Genomic DNA, 20683 nt, shown 5'->3' on the forward strand with positions numbered 1-20683 from the left:
CCTGTTTTAAGGTGCTCATGTCACCCCATTCTCCATCCTCCAGGTGCCCCAATCTCCTGTCTGTTGGCCCAGACTCCCGCCTGCGGTCCCTGACCACAGCCATCATGCCCCGTGGGCAGAAGAGTAAGCACCGTGCTCGTGAGAAACGTCGCCAGGCCCGAGCTGAGACCCAGGGTCTTCATGATCAGGCGTCCACATCTAGGGGAGAAGAGACCACCTCCTCCTCCCCTCCTGATTCAGAGAGCGCTCCGTCAAGCTCGTCTGCTGCTGGCACCTCCAAGGGGCCTCCGGGAGCCCAAGGCACCACCAGTGCTGCTGCAGGTGCTATACGCAAAAGATCTGGTGGTGGTGGCGCAGCACGCTCGAGATCTGCAGCGCATGGCGCAGCACGCTATAGATCTGGTGTAGGTGCCAAGGGCCAAGTTCATAAAGGTGAAAATTCCTCCCAAGCCTCAGCTGCTGCTGCGAGCTCTTACACAGATATTCTGACCAGGAAGGCACAGATATTGGTGGAGTACCTGCTGTTTAAGTATAAGATGAGCGAGCTCATTGAGAGGTCTGAAATGCTGCAGGAAATCAATAGAAGGTACAGGAAACAATTCCCTGAGATCCTTAGGAGGGCCTCTGAGCGTATGGAGATGGTGTTTGGCCTGGTGCTGAAGGAAGTCAGGCCCAACAGTCACTGCTATACCCTGGTGAGCAACCTAGATCTCAGCGACAGTGAGTCTATGAGAGGTGACGGGGGGCTGCCGAAGAATGGTCTTCTGATGCCTCTGCTGGGTGTCATCTACCTGAATGGCAACCACGCCCCTGAGGAGAAGATCTGGAAGTTCCTGAATATGCTGGGCATCTATGATGGAAGAAGTCACCTCATCTTTGGAGAGCCCAGGAAGCTAATCACAGAAGATCTGGTGCGGGAAAAGTACCTGGAGTACCGGCAGGTGCCCGGCAGCGATCCCCCTCGCTATGAGTTCCTGTGCGGTCCTAAAGCGCTCACAGAAACTAGCAAGACAAAAGTCCTGCAGTTTTTGGCCAAGGTCAAGGATTCGGTCCGTCCTGCCTTGCAGCCGCAATATGAAGAGGCTTGGAGAGAGGAAGTAGAGAGCACCGGAGCCAGAGGTGCAGCCAGGGCTGGCACTTCTGCCTCAACCAGGCCTGGCACTGCTGCCTCAGCCGCTGCTGGCAGTTCTGCCTCAACCAGGCCTGGCACTGCTGCCTCAGCCGCTGCTGGCAGTTCTGCCTCAACCAGGCCTGGCACTGCTGCTTCAGCCGCTGCTGGCCGTTCTGTTTCGGCCAGGCCTGGCACTGCTGCCTCAGCCAGCGCTGGCCCTTCTGCTTTGGCCACTGCGCACCCCAGGGCCGAGTCCAGCCGCTCATCTCGCCCCTAGTGTGATCTGAAGCCCGTTGTTCACTTTGTGGCTAGAGAAGCCGGTCAACCTGTGTTCCTGATATGCATCAATAACTTGTTGTCTTTATTTCCCCCAATTTTCAGTTGTTAAAACTTTTCAACAGAAAGGTCATTTAGAGTCATGATATAAGTATATGAATAACATGGGTCACACACACTTTGCTGTTTGTCAAATTTAGGAGTCAGAATTTTGTTTTCTCCAATAAATATTGGAAATCCTCACATCACTTTTGTGATCCAGGATGAGAATAACATCACTTTAGGATGAGAGTGTCCTTAGAAATGTGAAAGACACCACACTAATAGAGGCTCAGAACATTGATACATTGTTAGGGAGAGAGCTGAAATTTCTTCAGATTTTGGCTGGCTTTACTCTCTGCTTAGTCTCCCTTTTTGTTAATGTAAAAGACACATACTTGCCTCTGCTTATGGTTTATGGTTTTCGAGAATGTTTGAGAATATAAATTATAGCAAATGATTTATTCGTGGCTCTTCTTTTACACAAACATTGAGAATCGGCTCTTAAGAAGTCTTCATGCTTGTACTGGTGATGTTTAGTCAAAAAAAGTCATGGCCTCTGTCCACTCAGTATAGTTTCTTAGAGATGCTGTCATTCTATGGAAGAGGCTGAGATACTCTCTACTTCAGGAAGAACAAGAAAGAAGCAGGGTAAAGAGGGGTTGGAGAGAACCTATTACTTTGGTTTCATTCCTAAGCGGAATTTTGGCTGATTTGGGAGGTTGGGTCTCTATTTTCCCGACTTGGAACACTGCATAGTTCCTGACATCTGATAGATTGAAAAAAAAAATCCAGCTGATGTAACATCTGAGGTCAAGATAATCATAGTAATAACTGCTGTTGCTCTGAATTTCTCAATAGAACAGGTGACGTGATAGAAGCTTTCCATAAATACTTACATTCCACCAATCTGACAAGAAAGGGCTTATCAAACTTACTTCACAGGGGAGAGCCCAAGGCTCATAGAGTTAGGGTTTGGTTTTGTGCTGAAATACATGAGGCTGGTAAATGACAGCTGGCAATAGACTCCTGCTCTACACTACTTTACCCACTCCAGTGTTGTTGCCTGGAGAATCCCAGGGACAGGGGAGCGTGGTGGGCTGCCGTCTGTGGGGTCGCACAGAGTCAGACATGACTGAAGCGACTCAGCAGTAGCAGCTACACTACTTTAGGACTCATACTGTTGTCCTCCCAACCTGAGACATACCCTTGTCTTTTTTATTCAACAAGTCCTTTTAACATTTGACATTTCCTTTTCCTTATTTATTTATTATATTTATTTGGCTGTGCTGGATCTTAGTTGCTGCACGTGTGGTCTAGTTCCCTGACCAGGGATCGAACCTGGGCCCCCTGCATTGGGAGCCTGGAGTCCTAGCCATTGGACCAGCAGGAAAGTCTCCACCCTGTATCTTTTATTTCAGTGCTTTTCTCAGTACTCCAAAATTTGTCCTAGGTGATAGAAAAGAATGCCCTCATGCTCAAGCTACTGGATCGAAATGTGTAGTCAGAGCAGTAAGAATACCAGATGTACTTAACCAAATATATGTATCCCTTATTCATTACTCATAGATAAGTGAAAGAAACAATATTCAGGGACAGTTACAAGCATGTACGTTGGCCATGTTAGATAACCTCTGAAGAGCATCCTTACAGTCTTTTCCCTGTGGAAAGTAAACCTATCAGAACAGAAATGACATGAGAATCTTCACCTGGCTGATGAGATAGATTGATCTACTTTTTTCTCCCTAAAGGACTGCCACCTGTCCTGGGACTCCCGCCTTAGACTAGAGCTTCTCCATCTCTCATCACTCCTGGGACAGGGACCCATTCTCTGTAGCACTGTAGAGCAAACATAGCTCAGGAGTTTGTAGAGACGTGGAATTTCCCCCAAAGGCCTTTAATCCAAGACACAGAAAGCAAGATGAGGGCCCTAGGTAGGAGGATTGAGGAGAGCAAGACCCAAGAATATGGGGGATGGTGGTCACTGGGACAGCACTCCCTTCTGATCTCAGACACAGAGGAATTCAGAACTGGTGGGCTTAGCCTATAAGCCTTAGCATAGCCTCACTTATTCTTCAGGCTTGTCAAACTCCCTTCACTGTGCCACTTAGGCCTGGTGACATGGTGAGTCCTACTCACTTCCTCCCAGAGGATCACATGGAGGTAAGGAACCTCATCCTGATCAAAGGGAGCAGCAGAAGCTCAGCAGAAGGATGATTTCCACGTTGTGCCAGAAGTCAAGGTAAAGACCCTGAATTCTTGAAAAGACCCCTCACCTCAAACACAGTGGGGGCAGAACATATTCCTTCCACTCCTGTTAACCTCAGAAGACCATGGTCTGTGGTGGGCCTGTGAGGCAAACTCCTCTTCTTCCTCAGGGATCAGGAAACTAGTGGCCTGGGTGGAGAAGCTTTAAGGCAAGTCAGGGAATGTTTCCAGTTGGGGAATATTTCCAGGTTCTTTCCAAGACGGTGAGGACAGCAAAGAACGTGGGAACACAAATACCAGGATGGCCACACAGTATGTTCCCTACTCTCAGCCTAGAAGGCCTCAGGCAGATTTACCAGGCCAAGGGACCCTTCAGCTCTGAGGGAGGAGTAGCAGGAAAGTTAGGGTTTGCTCAGATGGTGGTGTTCCCATGTCAACAGAAGGGGGAGTCTTGGGCTTGGCTGAGAGTCAAATCTGGGACCCTGATTTGGGCCCCTGAGAGGAACCATCTGTCATTCCCAAGGAGCTTGCCACAGCTTTCATTCTTGTGAGACTATGGGTAGGGGTGGCTAGATAAGGCCACTCTTATTTCCTCCTCCAGGCTCACAGGGAGGTATCGGTCTTACTATGAGGAGATAGGCCTCAGGTCAAGAAGGAGGGGATTCCCCAGGCCCCACCAGAAGTCAGATTGTGAAGCCCGAGTGGAGACTGAGGGGCCTACTCATCCCTGAATGGAGGGAGCAAAGGAGAGTCATGCCCTCCCCTTTGATGTCAGTTCTAGAAAGCTCAGGGGAAGACTGTCAGGCAAGGCTCTCCCTCACTTCTTTATACCAGGCCTTCTTCTTCTTCTTCTTGAATTGCTAAGTCATGTCTGACTCTCTTGTGACTCCATGGACTGTAGGCCGCCAGGCTCCTTTGTCCATGGGATATTCCAAGGAAGAATTCTAGGCTGGGTTGCCATTTCCTCCTCCAGGGCATCTTCCTGACCCAGAGACTGAGTCTGCGTCTCCTGCAGCTCCTGTATCACAGGCGGATCCTTTCCTGCTGAGCCATCAGGGAAGCCCTATATCAGGCCTAAGGGAGGTGAGATCTTCGTTGCAAAGTATAGCCACCAGTCCTGAGAAGGGAGGGGTATGGTAGGTGCCTGCCAGGCACTGTGGCAGATGCTTTACAGTTACCACCACATGCCAGCAGTCCTTCCAGACAGGGCTTGTCAAACTCCCTTCACGGTTAAAGAGCCCGAGGCACTCTCAGAGAGTTGAATGATGTGACAAACTTCTCCATGGCTGTTTAAGTGACAGGGATGGCCATAGGCCCTTGATTTGAGTTAGTCTAAAGCTCACCCTCTCACTCCTGCAAGCCTGATCTGACCTTGTGCCCTTAATTCCCTTTTTATTCTCATTACTGTGAAATGTATGAGGCATTAAGAAGAGGGACTCTCGGGTCCAACTATTAGATTGTAATACATAGCCAGAGCAATAATAATAATAACGCCAAAATAATGTGACATATGAAGAGAGGAAAAAAGAGATAGTATTTTTGCTGACAATAGGGTCATCTGTCCATACATATGAGGGTTCAGAAATCAAAAGATCTGAACGTTTTAACTTGCAGATATGCTTATAAGATCAGTAAGGGACTCAAAAACATCATCTCACAGCCATTCTTTTGTATAAAAAATATCTATTAGATCTAAAATATAAAGTTTATTTATTAGAACAGAGGTTGCCTGAGAAGTCTGGCTGAAGGAGAGAAGGGACAGGTTACCACGTTTTGTTTCCCTCCCAGGTCTCTGCCTGGGCTCCCTTACTTATGCCATGGATTTCCTATCTCTTATCACTCCTAGGACGGGGATTCCTTCTCTGCAAGGTCCGCAGTACACAAAGTACTCAGGGCCTTTCAGGGATGTGGCATTTCCCAAGAAGGCTTTAATCAAAGGGGCAAGGGCCTTTAGGAAGACACCCATGCAACTGGACTGAGGAATGCAACGCCCCAGAATATTAGGTGTAAGAAGGCTTCAGCCAGAGCTCTCAAGCCGAACATCTCTTTTCTCTGTTGTCTCAGTACAGTTGTCAGGGACGTGAGACCTTTGGTCTAAGGAGGGCAATCTCAGGTCAGAGTAGGAATTGTCAAATATATATGTGAAGCCCCTTAAAAAGAAGGGAAAGAAATAGCCACCCAGAACCACTGGGGTTCTGTAGTGTCCACTTGCTGCTGTCAGCCCTCGGAGGTCCTGAATTCCATCATGGGATGAGGTAGAGAGAGGCCTTGAGAGCTGAGAAAGACAGAGCGCTACCGCCATGGGCAGGGCACGTTCCAGAACCAAGTCTGCCAGCTCCTCCCACATAGTGACATCCAGGGAAGATCCTTCATCTTGTGGTTGAAAAGAGAAGTAAGTATTCCAAGTAATTGAGTGTCAAGGTGGATCTGAAGGGAACACATTTTATGTCTTGTTTTGTTCTTGCTTGACCTCAGTAACTGGGAGATGTATCTTTTTCTGTTTAGGGCTTTCTTTGTGGCACTATTGAAATACCCTTCTTGTAATTGAAGGTTAATTTGACTTCTGTATTTGTGTTTATGAACAAAGTATATCCCATTTATTGCTGTATTTCAGTATACGTACAAAGGTTTTTATATTGAGTCAGAAATCCTTGAATCTCCTTTTGTGGTTCAGAACAAGATGACAGGACAAGAGAATTGGGAGTTTTTTGCCAATGATAATGGACAGTGAGTGAAATTGTTCCTATTGGGAAATTAAAAAAAAAAGGTCTTGTCTGTGTGGCATCTGCAATACAGTGGAACGGGAATTCCCAGCCCCTGTTTCCCCTCAGCAACCCAGATGTTAAGAGTATATAAGTAGCAAAATAACCTTTATAGAAGGTCCAGAATCCAATTCAGAAATTGCAGTACCACAGGTAAGCATACAACTTAGATCAGCTGCACTTGAAATGGGTAAGAACAACACACACACACACACACACACACGCACTTATGGATCATGAATAGCACTATTATTCATCTATGATGAACAGTTTCTATACTAAACTGTTATCTCAGCAAATGTGATCACCAGTGGTTCACAGCTATTTCTTACTCTGTTTAGTACGATACTGTAAACTGTGAGTAACACAATAGGACTCATGTGAAGTGCCCCTAGTGGTGCTGGAAGTGCTCTCACGAAGCAGAGAAAGTCATGACATTATACAAAAAAGTTGAGTTGCTCCTTGTATACTGGTTTGATTCTGCAGTCATGGTTGCCACCATTTCAAGATGAATGAATCCAGCATAAGGACCACTGTAAGAAAAAGAAAAGGGACTTTATGAAGCCATCACTGCAGCTACACCAGCAGGTGTGAAAAACTTGTGCTTTTTGTGAAATAAGTTTTTATCTTGTATTGAAAATATAGCTTGTATGTGGGTGCAGGATTGCTATAAGCAAGGCATATCTATAGACTCGAACATGATTGAGGAAAAAGCAAAGTCATTATGACAACCTAAAGCAAAAGTGGGTGAAGGATCTAAAGCTGGAAAATTTAATGCCAGCAAAGGATGATCTGATAATTTCAGAAAGAGGTTTGACTTCAAAATATCTAAATAATAGGGGAAGCAGCTTTTGCAAACAAGAGGCAACAGGTGGTTTCCCATATGTCATTAAGAAAATCACTGGGTATTAATTTTGTATCCTGCAACTTGACCAATTCATTGATGAGCTCCAGTAGTTTTCTCGCAGCAACATGAGGCTTTTCTATGTCTAGTATCATGTCATCTGCAAACAGTGCCAGTTTCACTTCTTTTCCAACTTGGATTCCTTTTATTTCTTCTGTTCTCTGATTGCCACGGCTAAGACTTCTGAAATCATGTTGAGTAAAAGTGGAGAAAATGGACATCTTTGAAATTTTCATATTAAGTGAAGTCTGCTGCTGCTGCTAAGTCGCTTCAGTCGTGTCCGACTCTGTGCGACCCCATAGATGGCAGCCCACCAGGCTCCCCCGTCCCTGGGATTCTCCAGGCAAGAACCCTGGAGTGGGTTGCCATTTCCTTCTCTAATGCATGAAAGTGAAAAGTGAAAGTGAAGTCGCTCAGTCGTGTCCAACCCTCAGCGACCCCATGGACTGCAGCCTACCAGGCTTCTCTGTCCATGGGATTTTCCAGGCAAGAGTACTGGAGTTGGGTGCCATCGCCTTCTCCTTAAGTGAAGTCAGACAAAGACAAATATCCCATCACTCAAATGTGGTGTGCTTTTAGTGATAGATCAACACTCAAAAATGCGCAACTAATTTTGTGGCAGCAAGATACAGTGTGAAAATACTCAGTCAGGTTGAGAAGCTGATTGCGGTTTCTTAGGGATGTAGAACATCTGGCCCTTTGAACCTAAAGTTCTTCACTGACTAGCTTGTGTTTGAACATGATTCATTAAACATTTGCCTTTAATTCTGAAAAAAAAAATGTGGTGTGATAGAATTCTATTACTATACACTGTCCCATCTCTCTCTTGTGAATGGATAAACGGCACATCAGCCTGTCATCACAGGTAAGTGTTTTCTCTTAAAGTAAAAATATTTTCAGCACTTTATTATAAATATGACTGAAATAGTGTAGGATATAAAAATTTTTAGTGATCCATTCATTACTATATATGCTTTGCTTCCATGAAGCAATCCTATCAGTTACACTAGTCTACTATAAAGCAATCATATTGCTGCTTCTTCATTATCGATGCTTGAATCATTATACCTGTAACTAACTACGAATTGCTTTTCACATTATTTTTTCATTGTTGATATTTAGTGTTTTGCATCCGTAGTCTTTTTGTCATATAAGGCAATATATATATTGCCTTATTGACAATATATATAATATTGTCAATAAGGCAATTACAGACAATTCTTGCAAATGCATGCTGTAAAATTACAATATTGATAAATACAGTCCTGTGAATATATTTTCTCTTAAGATTTTCTTAATAACATTTTGTTTTCTCTAGCTTACATTATTGTAAGAATACAATAGCTAATACTTATAGCTACGTCAACTAGAAAGAAAGGAATACATCAAGGTTGTATATTGTCACCCTGCTGATTTAACTTATATGCAGAGTACGTCTTGCAAAATGCTTGGCTGGATGAAGCACAAGCTGGAATCAAGATTGCAGGGAGAAATATCAATAACCTCGGATTCGCAGATGATACCATCCTTATGGCAGAAAGCAAAGAAGAACTAAAGAGCCTCGATGAAAGTGAAAGAGAAGAGAAAAAGCTGGCTTAAAACTCAACATTCAAAAACCAAAGATCATGGCATCCGGTCCCATCACTTCATGGCGAATAGATGGAAAAACAATGGAAACGGTGAGAGACTTCATTTTGGGGGGCTTCAAGATCACTGCACATGGTGACTGCATGTGCATGTGCATGAGCAGTTGCTTTTCACTTGGTATAACGTTTCAGTTATGCAAGATGAAGCAATTCCAGAGATCTGCTGGGTAACATTGTGCCTATATTTAACATTACTGTATTGTGTGCCTAAATATTTAAGTGAGTAGATCTGATGTTAAGTGGTTTTACCACAACAATCATTTGAAAAGTTGATTGTCTTGCTCCCTCTCCAGGACAGAGTAAGATGATTAAGTGCAAGCATTTAGAGAACTCTTTTATAATGTTAGTGAGAATGTCAATGGGTGCAACCATCGTGGAAAACTGTATTGAGGTTCCTCAAAAAATTAAAAATTGAATTACCATATGATTCAGCAAGCCCACTTCTGGGTTTTTTTTTTTTTTTTTTTTTTTTTCACTTCTGGGTTTTAATCCAAAAAAACTAAAATTAGACTCTCCAAGAGATATTTTCATTCCTGTATTTGTTGCAGCATTATTCACAATAACCGATACAGGGAAGCAGCCTAAATGTCCGTTGATGTATCAATGGATAGATATATGATATATACATATCATGGAGTGTTGTGTGTGTGTGTGTGTGTGCGTCCTCAGTCACTCAGTTGTGTCTGATGCTTTGAGACCCCATGGACTGCAGCTCAGCAGGCCTCCCTGCCCTTCACTGTCTCCAAGAGTTTTCTCAAACTCATGTCCATTGAATCAGTGATGCCATCCAACCATCTCACCCTCTGCTTCCCCCTTCTCCTCCTGCCCTCAATCTTTCATTCCTAGCGTCAGGGTCTTTTCCAATGAGCCGGCTCTTCGCATCAGGTGGCTAGGGTATTGGAGTCAGATTGAGCATCAGTCCTTCCAATAAATATTCAGGGTTGATTTCCTTTAGGATGGACTGGCTTGATCTCCTTGCTGTCCAAGAGTCTCTCAAGAGTCTTCTCCAAGACCACAGTTTGAAAGCATCAGTTCTTCAGCACTCAGTCTTCTTTATGGTCCAACTCTCACATCCATATATGACTACTGGAAAAACCATAGCTTTGAGTACAGGGACCTTTGTCCGCAAACGGATATCTCCATTTTTTAATACACAGTCTCGCTTCAGAGCCTTAGGAAAACGCAGAGCCTTCAGCGAGAGGTCATTTCAAGGGAAGTTGCCTGGTGGGCTACTCCAGACAGTGGGAGTGGTGAGCACGGTCAGATCCTCAGATGGAGGGCCTCAGAGAATCCACAATCTCCTGGACTGGTGACCTTTACACTGAGTTGAGGGAGCCAGAGACCTCTCCTTAAGGACCTACTTGATTATTTTATCTTGTGTGTAATTGGGCAAATTCTAGGCAAGTTCTAGATTTTTGTTAGTACTTAAATACGTGGAAATATTCATTATTTAGATGAAAGGGTATCTGGGAGGGAAGATACTGATCAATGACAAAATTTCTAAGAACTCTGAGTTGTTTCCAACTGGGAAAGATTCTACCTCAAGCACATTCTATGTCACATCCTCTGGCGTGAATGTTACATGATTTTCTTTGCTAGGCAACATTTAGTTCACTGAGATTTTCTTTGCCTAGGAGTTTTGGTAATGTGCTGGGGTTCAGGGGGCTAGTGAAACAGCATATGAAACAACTGACCAGCTTAAACTGGTTTGACCTTCTCAAATAGATTGTTGATTAATCACACCTTGAGTCATTTTACAAGGAAAGAACTGCATGTGTCCAAGAAGGAACACATGACCTCAATATGACCCCGGAGCCAAGCTCTTCAGTCTGCAAAACTCAGAGAAGAGAAATATTGCCCCCGGCCATTTACAAAGTGAGACCTCCTTCAATGAGGAAAACCTGGCTTCCTGTAACCTAAGTAGCGAAAAGGGACTAATTGAAGACTAGCCAATTAGCTTCCAAGTTAGAAATTCCCCTGACCCCTTAGATTGCACCCAGGCTCCTGGGTTGAACAGAGATTTGATACCTTGCGTCCTGCATTTGTAGGCCTTGCAGTAAAGCTCTTTTCTCTAAAACTCTTGCCATAAGTGTTGACTTCTCTGAGCATCGGGCAGTGAGCCCATGTTCCGTGAGTTTGGGCAGCCTTGTTGAGGTTTAGGACTTGTGACCATCTGCTTGATGCACTGTAGCCCCTGGTGGGCCTTCAACACCAACCCTGAGTGTCACCTATACTGAGTTTGTCTAGAGAGTTGGCTCTCAGGTTCCTGTTTGCTAGCCATGGCACTCTGGGCTCCTCTGGCTTCTGGGGCTCCTTTCACTTTTAAGGAAGGAAACAGCTCCTGGATCAGACATCTTTGGGGTGAGTAAACTCCTTAAAATATGCCTGTTACTAAATGTGCTATATGAAGTTAGAATGTGCCTGTAGTCTAATAATCTCATCAGGACTATGTGTTAAGAGAGGATGAGATGGTTGGATGGCATCACTGACTCAGTGGGCATGAGTTTGAGCAAACCTGAGGAGAAAGTGAAGGACAGGGAAGCCTTGTATACTGCAGTCCATTTGGTTGCACAGAGTCAGATGTGATGAATTGATTGAAGAACGACAATACCACTGTGGGTTAGAGTCCCACCTAGGAGAGTTTCTTCTGTCTGATTCGAATCCTAAGGCTACAGTCCTGGGTTAAAGACCCAACCTAAGAGGACAATGTCAGAGGTTAGCGCTACTGAGGTGCTCAAATGATTGGGTTAGAGCTCTGAACACTGGCTTAAGGTTCCAGGCCTTTGGATTTAATTGCCTATGTTTGTCTGTGTCTGACTGTTTTATGTGTTGGGATTGGCTAGTAGGAGTTGGCTATGGGATGAATGTGGTGAGACTTCATGCAACCTGTAATTAATGAGGGTCCTCTGAATCGGGAGATAAAACACCTTGCTCCTGGACTGGAAACCTTGCTGTATGGAGGTGATGGGGGTTTTCCCCTTTGCCTAAGGTGACAGCACAGAGGTATTGTTACAGATGGATATTCTTTTAAAAAAAATTATTGGAGATTTGTTGATTTACAATCTTGTGTTATTTTCAGGTGTACAGCAAAGTGATTCAGTTACACATATATTCAATCTTTTCCAGATTCTTTTCCCATATAGGCTATTATAGAATATTGAGTATAGGAGGTTCTGTTCAGTTATCTATTTTCTATATTGGTTGTATGTGTATGTTCATCTCAAGCTTCTAATGTATCCTTGCCCAGAAAGTTCTCCTTTGGTAACCCTAAGTCTGTTTCAAATTTTGCGAGTCTGTTTCTGTTTTGTAAATAAGTCCATTTGTGTCATTTTAAAAAATTAGATTTACCTATGAGCAATATACTACAGTATTTGTCTTTGACTTACTCAGACAATCTCTAGGTCCATCCATGTTGCTGAAAATGGCATTCTTTCATTCTTTCTTATGGCTGAGTATTCTTCCATTGTATTTATGTATCACATCTTTTTCATGTGTTGATGGACCTTTAGGTTGTTTCCATGTCTTGGCTCTTGTAAACAGTGCTGCAAGGAACATGGGGGTGCTTGTTCCTATTCAAATTATGGTTTTCTTCAGATATATGCCCAGGTATTCTATTTTTAAAAAATTATTGGAGTATAGTTTTACAATGTTGTGTTAGTTTTAGGCATATAGCAAAGTAATGCTGTTACACACACACACACACACGTATAAATTCATTTTCAGTTTCTATTCTCATATAGGTTATCTCAGAATATTGATTAGAGTTCCCTGTGCTATGCAGGAGGTCCTTATTGGTTATATATTTTATATATAGGGGTGTGTGTACATTGATCTCAAGCTCCTGATATATCCCTCCCTCACTACATTTCCCCTTTAGTACCCATAAGTTCGTTTTCAGGATCAGTAAGTTTTCTGTTTTGTATTAAGTTCATTTTATCACTTTTTAAAATTAGATTCCACATATGAAGGATATATTTGTCTTTGACTTACTTCACTTAGTATGACAATCCCTAGGTCCATCCATGTTGCTGCAAATGGCATTCTTTCCTATGGCTGAGTAATATTCCTTTGTATTTCTGGACCACATGTTTATCTACTCCTCTGTTGATGGACATTTATGTTGCTCCCATGTCTTGGGTATTGTAAATATTTCTGCAATTTACATTGGGGTGTTTCTTCCATTTTCAAATTATGATTTTTCTCAGGCTATATGCTCAGGAGTCAGATTGCTGGATATTATGGTAGTATGATTTTTCTATTGCGTTTTACTGAGTATAATTAATTTAAAATGTTGCGTTAGTTTCAGGTATATAACAGAGTGATTCAGTTATACATACACATATTCACTCATTTTCAGACTCTTTTGTCATACAGATTACTACAGATTATTGAGTACAGTTCCCTGTGTTATACAGTAGGCACTTTGGGGTTATTGCTATTATATATATTAGTTGTAGATGTGGGCTTCCCAAGTAGCACAGTGGTAAAGAATCACCTGCCAATGCAGGAGACACAAGAGAAGTGGGTTCAGTCCCTGGGTCAGGAAGATCCCCTAGAGCAGGAAATCGAAACTCACTGCAGTATTCTGACCTGGAAAATTCCATGGATGGAGGGTCCTGGTGGACTACAGTCCATGGAGTCACGAAGAGTCAGACACAACAGTCGTGTATGTTTATCTCAGGCTCCTAAAGTATCCCTCCCCCAACATTTCTCCAGTGGTAATCATAAGCTTGTTTTTGATATCCATAAGTCGGTTTGTATTTTGTAAATGAGTTTATTTGTGAAGTGAAATGAAAGTCGCTGTCTTATCTGACTCTTTGCGACCCCATGGCCTATACAGTCCATGGAGTTCTCCAGGCCAGGATACTGGAGTGGGTAGCCGTTCCCTTCTCCAGGGGGTCTTCCCAACCCCGGGATCAAAGCCAGGTCTCCCACATTGCAGGTAGATTTTTTACCAGCTGAGCCACCAGGGAAGCAAGTTCATTTGTGTCCTTTTTTAAAAATTAGGTTCCGCTTACGAGTGATAACATATGTTATTTGTCTTCCTCTGTCTTACTTTACTTAGTATGACATTCCCTAGGTCCATCCATGTTGCTGCACATATCATTAATTAATTCTTTTTATGGCTGAATAATATTCCACTGTATATATTTACGACATTTGCTTTATTCATTCCTCTGTTGATAGACATTTAGGTTACTTCCATATCTTCGCTGCGATTCATGGGGTCGCAAAGAGCCGGACACGACTGAGCTACTGAACTGAACTGAACTGATATCTTCGCTAATGTAAATAGTGCTGCAATGAAGATTGGAGTGCATGTATATTTATGAATCATGGTTTTCTCTGGATATGTACCAAGAGTGGGATTGGTAAATCATATGGTAACTCTATTTTTTGTTTTTCAAGGAACTTCCATAATGTTCTCCGTAGTGACTGTGTCAATTTGCGTTCCCACTGAGAGTGCAACAGTGTTCCCTTTTTTCCACACTCCATCGTTTGTTGTTTGCAGATTTTGGGTTGATGACCATTCTGGCTGGTGTGAGGTGATACCTCATTGTACTTTTCATTTGCATTTTTCCCATAATTAGTGATGGTGAGCATCTTTTCATAGGCTTTTTGGTCATCTGTATGTCTTCTTTGAAGGAATGTTTGTTTATACACTCTGCCTTCTTTTTTATGGGATTGTTTATTTGACACAGAGGTGCATGAGCTATTTATATATTTTGGAGATTATTGTGCTGTTGTTTGCAAATATTTCCTCTCATTCTGTGAGTTGTCTTTTTGTTTTTGGTTTCTTTTGCTGTGTGGAAGCTTTTGACTTTCATTAAAGGTCACCTGTTTGTTTTTATTTTTATTTTAATTACTCCAGGAGGTGGATCAAAAACCATTTTACTAAAAGAAAAAAATACTGCTGCAACTTATGTCAAACAGTGAGTGTTCTTCCTAGGTTTTCCTCTGAGGGTTTTATAGAATCTGGGTTTACATTTCGGTCTTTGATCCATTTTGAGTTTATTTTTGTGTATAGTGTTAGAGAATGTTCTAAATTCATTATTTTACATGTAACTGTCCAGTTTTCAAGGCACCACTTATTGAAGAGACTGTCTATTTTGGTTCGCTAGTATTTTGTTCAGGATTTTTCCATCTGTGTTCTTCAGTGATATTGGCCTGTCATTTTCTTTTCTTTTCTTTTCTTTTCGTGTGTGCTTCTCTATCTGGTTTTGCTCTCAGCGTGATGGTGGCCTCATAGAATGAGCTTGAGAGTGTTCCTCCCTCTGTATTTTTTTTTTTTTGGAAGAGGTTGATAGAATCTCTAATTGTTTGATAGAATTACCCGAGAAGCCACCTGGTCCTGGACATTTTATTGGAAAATTTTAAATCACTGTTTCAGTACTTGTGATCCATCTACTCACGTTCTCTATTTCTTCCTTGGTTAGTCTTGAAAGGCTGTACCTCTCAAAGAATCTGTGCATTTCTTCTAGATTGTTCATTTTATTTGCATATGGTTGTTTGTAGTAGTCTCTTATGATATTTGGAGTTCCACACGAGTGTATTCTTAATGAAACCAGCCCTGATTACCTTGTTGTGGTATGAGCATAAATGTAAGATGAGGGAGTATAAAGCAGGAAATGTCCCCCACACACACACCACACAGAAAAATGCACCCTAATCTGGCTAAGGAATTTCATACAATAGAGCACATTCTGGTGTTTCCTCACTAAAGAGTATAATCCTATTCTGTATCAGCAGGGAGGTCGTACTGAACTACTTTTATATATTTGTGCATGTGTGATGTTAAAAATGAAATTTTACCAGGAAAAATAGCCATTGGTTGTGGTCTTAAAGGCCATGGGGTACATAGAGGCCTTGGAGTGAATGTATTTCCCCTGGAAATTGCCCAGACATCTAGATTTGCTTGTCGGTGATCTCTGCTGGAGGGGTAAAGTATTTTGGTCATCTACCAGACAGATTAAACCCCAGCATGCTCAGAAAGGAAGTGAGGAAATCGGTGTTTGAATGTGTGTGCTCCTGAATTGCTCTCTGAAAGTCAGCTCTGCCTGAGTCTAAGACAGCTTCCTCTTTCACTTTCTTCAATGTGATGCAATCACTCACTAGGTAAGTTTTTCTACGTGGAGACTGAGACAGAGCCTGAACTTCTATAGGACCCTCTTCAGTAGACAAGCATGCCCTCAGCACATGGCCAGGCAGAAACATTAGGAGCCTGTGACCAAATGGGCTCCAGTCTTGGAACTGGTGGGACAGATATCTTGGAAGCTAGGTAGCATGCGTGCCTTTCGAGCTACAGTTTGACAACCACATATAATAAGGGAAAACATTTCAGGGTTTTTTAAGTGAATCCTCAGATCCAAGCTGGTCACCTTGAGACTGTCCATTCTTCTCAGTGGTTTCTCCAGGGAACTCATACAGCCAATGCTTTCCAGAAACCAAACTAGGAGATGGAATTGGGTCCTAAATTAAGGGGCGATGCCTCAAGTTTGCCCATTTTTCTCCCTAGAGAGGAACTAAGCGCTCTGAGCCACAGATAGAGAAGCCCTGAAGGCTTTCCTACAGCTCCCATGAATGCAAGGGCTTTCCAGGGAGACCTCAAGTTCCTGATAAGAGTGCTGGTTGATGTCCACTTCAATCCATGAAGGCTGGGAAGAGGCAGCAAGCATTGTTTAAAGACAGTAGATCCAGGCTCTGTTTGCTGGCCAAATGTAAACTATTTTGAGCACTACAGTGGGAGAAATTGGTCAGTCAACTGCAGAGCTCAGTTTGGGCTGAGGAGTGGCCAGGAAGAGCCAAGACAGATGACCCAATAGTAATAAATTCCATCCAGGCACCAAAACGCCAAACTTCAAGCAATAGCCTGAAAAGACATGTGAAGGAAAAAAAGCCTTTGATAATCACCTTTCTTAAATACCAATTAATCCAACCTTGTCAGTGCATAAGTAACACTCCAGTCCTGGAGGTACAAAACTCTGGGACCTGGGATTATCATTTTCTACAGAATTTGAGACTCATTAACCAAATTGAGGATGATTTCCCACAAGCTTGAAGAATGTACAAAGAGAAATGGGGGGATTGAAGCATAAAGCATTGACCAGTTTAAAGTGGTTTTGCCTCCTTAAAACAGGTTGTTGATTAATCAAACCTTGAGTTATTTTTAGAGGCAGCACTATGCATGTGCCAAAAAGGAACCTATGTTTCCAGGATGACTGCAGAACCAAGAGGGTTCAGTCTGTGAAACTCTGAGAGTAGGAATGTTGCCAGGGAAGAACTGTATGAAGTCCTTCAATACGGAAAATCTGGCTTCTAGCAGCATGAATAGCTTGCTGCTGCTGCTGCTAAGTCGCTTCAGTCATGTCCGACTCTGTGCGACCCCATAGACGGCAGCCCACCAGGCTCCTCTGTCCCTGGGATTCTCCAGGCAAGAATACTGGAGTGGGTTGCCATTTCCTTCTCCGATGCATGAAAGTGAAAAGTGGAAGTGCAGTTGCACAGTCGTGCCCGACTCTTAGTGACCCCATGGATTGCAGCCTACCAGGCTCCTCCGTCCGTGGGATTTTCCAGGCAAGAGTACTGGAGTGGGGTGCCATCGCCTTCTCCGATGAATAGCTTACATGAACTAATTTAAGACTAGCCAATTAGCTTCCAAGTTTGCAGTTCCCCTAAACCCTTTCATTTTACCTAAAACTCTGGATTGAGGAGACAGATTTCAGAGCCCCACTTCCTGTCTTCTTGCTCCTCCACCTTGGATTAAAGTTTGTCTCTCAAAAGCCTGTTCCATAGTATTGGCTTCTAGGTGCATCGGGCAGTGAGCCCTTGCTGGGGAACACTAGTAACTGATAGGCCTGGAATTAGATTCCTCTCTGAATTCCTCTAGATCCGATGCTGTTATACTCCTCTTGCCCTAAAGCAGGGCTTGTGTTCCTTAACACTCAAATGTATCTTGGGATAAAAGCAAGGACTCGGGATATATTCCAATACACTTCTTCAGGCACAAAGCCTTGAAGGCTATATCAATAAATGACAGGAATAAAGAAGAGAAACAGATGATAGTGACAGTAAGATCGTCTCTCTGTGCAGTGTCTAATAACCTCAATAAGAATAGCACAAAACCATCTTGGATGGCTTTTTTCCTTTAGAATTGTACTCATATCTCAGATATCGTGACTTGGGTTGTAGATCACTGTAGTAAAGTGAAAATTGCCATAGAGTAAATCATTAGGAATTTGGGGGGTTCCCAGTGCTTATAAAAGTTTTTAATCCTATTGTACACTTACTAGAAGATGTCTAAGAAATGCACATAACTTAATTACAAGTGTGTTACAATAGTAACAAAGACAACTGATCAGAGCACCATAAGAAATAAAATAAGGAAAGAGTTTAAAATATTTAAAGAATTAACAATATATGGAACAGGGACCCCAAGTGAATACATGATGTTGGGAAAATGATGCCATAGACGTGTTCAATGCATGGTTTACCATAAACTTTCAGTTTGTAACGAAACACAGTATTTGTGACGCATGATTACATGCAGTACAATGTTTGAAAAATATGCCTGTCAATCAATTAAAACAAGTCATGAAAAGAGACTGACTCTGGCTTTTGAAAAGAATGGAGCAGCATTTTTCTCAGGGAACACACCCCATTTTGCCCCTTGCCTTCTGTGTTATTTTACCCATCTCAGATCAAGTCTGGGACATGAAACTGTAAGGTTTGCATTAGGGACACTGCTCAAGAGTTTGCTTGGATGTGGTGTTCCCCAGGAATCTTTTAATCCAAGAGAGAGCCAAATATGGGCCCCCATAAGTGGGGACTGGAGAGACAACCACCATAAAATACAGGTCATTCAGAGACCTGCCCAAACTTTCTCTCAGGTCTAAAATGCCCAGACAGGACATTCCCTCTTATAAGCCTTGTAGTTCTCTGTGAGGTCAAAGTCTCATTCTAAGAAGAATGGCCTCAGTTCAGTAGAGGGAGAATCTCAGGTTGGAGAGTCAGGTCCCAGGACTGGCCAGGACCATGGTGAGGTCCCTGAGTGAAGAAAGAAGTATCACTAGACCCACAAATGAGGAGGCTTTACATACCCCTGCCCCTATTCCTAACCTCAGAGGCTCCAGGCAGAGTTATAGGGATGAGAAGCCTCTTCATTTCTGTCTGGTCTCAGCGAGGGAATGGATGGAACCCCAGTTCCTAGGAGGGTGGCATCTTGGCCATCACCACTGGGAAGATGAGGACCATCAGTGCTGATGAGAGGGTCTCGCCCACCAAGGAGGAAGGCTCATGGAGTGGGGCTCCCCCTGTCAAGGAGAGATGCACAGAGAAGTGCCCTGATTCCCCACTAGGGACTCGGAGAGGTGAGGGCTTCGTTTGGGGGCAGGAGGACTCAAGTCCTCAGTGCGAAGGGTCCTGGGCTCTGACAGACGGCATGGTGAGGAACCTAAGGGATGACCCAGGGACTGCTGAACACTGAATGACGGGTCCCCACAGAGCCCCACCCCTTCCATCATCCCTCAGAGATCATGCACAGGGCAGCCATAGCCAGAAGTGTCTCTGTAAAACTTCCGTGCTGGTTGCGAAGAGCTCGGATTGATGTTCAGCGTGTTCGTGTGGCTAAGAGTGGATTCCCAGAACTGATCTGTAGGCAAGGTGAGGACCTGAATGTGGACTCCAGGGACCATTCCCCCGTCCTGTAACAAAGATAACTCCCAAGGTCTCATCTCTGTGATCGGCAGGGGAAGGTTCCTACAACTCTCTTAGGCCGATTTCTTCGGTATATCTTGATCTAAGACATTCTGTAAGATAAGCGATTACTTGATTCTGTAAATGAAGGAAACCTAGGCCCTAACTCCAGTCACCGGGAGAGCGCCGAGTGCGAACGAGGCATGGGGCAGTAAAGATGGCGACACAAAGCGTCACCCATGCACTCATTTCCCGGACTTATCCCCTGCCGAACTCTAAGAGGTGAACTCTGTTTGGAGGCTTGTGGACACAGTTCGGAAAAGGGAGGAGTGTCAGACTCTGAGAGATACGAAGAAGGAGACTCTGAATGAGGACTGTAGAACACCCTGCCAGGCTTCTTCCCCCTCCCCCAACCCCACCTCTTCTGTCAGCTATCAGAGATCCTGGGTATCACAGCTTTGAGAGGTGAGGAAGAGAGGGCCCAAGCCAGCGGATGTCCCAGTGTTCCTCCAGCAATTCTTCCCACACCTAATGAAGCTGAGCCAAATTCTGTACTTTGTGGCTGAAGATAGCATTCAGTGTTCTATATGTAGTATAGAACTGGGCATCCCAGAGGGTGCACAGTGTATAATTCCTTGGGGTTTGTGTTCTGTATGAGGAATTTAGAGATAAATCTGTGTTTTTATGTTCTTGCTACTTTTAAAAGGTTGCTCCTCAAAGCTTATAATCTAAGTGTACCAATGATATGAGTCACACTGTTGTTTATCTGTCTTAAGGATAACAGTTTTTCTGTTGTGTAAAACAAATGGGAAAGCTTCACTCTTATTTAGTCAGCTGGTGCAAGATAACCTGGCATTTCAATATGTTATTTCCTTGGCAATATGAAAAAATTAAGCAGTGCAATATGTGGGATCAAGAAATAGAGGGAAAGTAAGATGGATGGTATTTTGTTTCCCCATCTTTTGTAGTCTGTGTTTTACAGAATTATAAGTGACCATGTATGCTTCGCTAATTCAAAAATGTAAAATTAAATTCTAAGAAATTC

At 43.3% G+C, this 20683-nt stretch overlaps 2 protein-coding genes across 7 annotated transcripts in view; both read left to right on the forward strand.

Moving 5' to 3' along the window:
* The window catches only part of LOC102409755 (melanoma-associated antigen B2), a 41437-nt gene extending 39703 nt beyond the window's left edge, over nt 1-1734 (forward strand). For 3 of the 4 annotated variants that reach the window (XM_044937167.2, XM_044937168.2, XM_006040683.4), the window contains one exon: nt 44-1734. In XM_044937167.2, coding sequence (XP_044793102.2) covers nt 44-1388 — 1345 coding nt within the window. In that variant the 3' untranslated portion in view covers nt 1389-1734. The remainder of the gene's footprint in view (nt 1-43) is intronic. The other variant, XM_045164575.1, reaches the window with a different exon arrangement.
* Nucleotides 1735-9936: 8202 nt separating this feature from the next.
* LOC112582713 (melanoma-associated antigen B1-like) overlaps nt 9937-20683 on the forward strand; it is a 37523-nt gene continuing 26776 nt past the window's right edge. The window contains exons 1-2 of one of the 3 annotated variants that reach the window (XR_006640621.1): nt 9937-11307; nt 16463-16817. The gene's annotated coding sequence lies outside the window, so the exon portion shown is untranslated. Of the gene's footprint in view, nt 11308-16462; nt 16818-20683 lie in introns of those variants that run through there. The other 2 variants (XM_025277609.3, XM_045164418.1) reach the window with 2 other exon arrangements.

This window comes from Bubalus bubalis, chromosome X (genome assembly GCF_019923935.1).
Source record: "Bubalus bubalis isolate 160015118507 breed Murrah chromosome X, NDDB_SH_1, whole genome shotgun sequence".
NCBI classification, from domain to species: domain Eukaryota; kingdom Metazoa; phylum Chordata; class Mammalia; order Artiodactyla; family Bovidae; genus Bubalus; species Bubalus bubalis.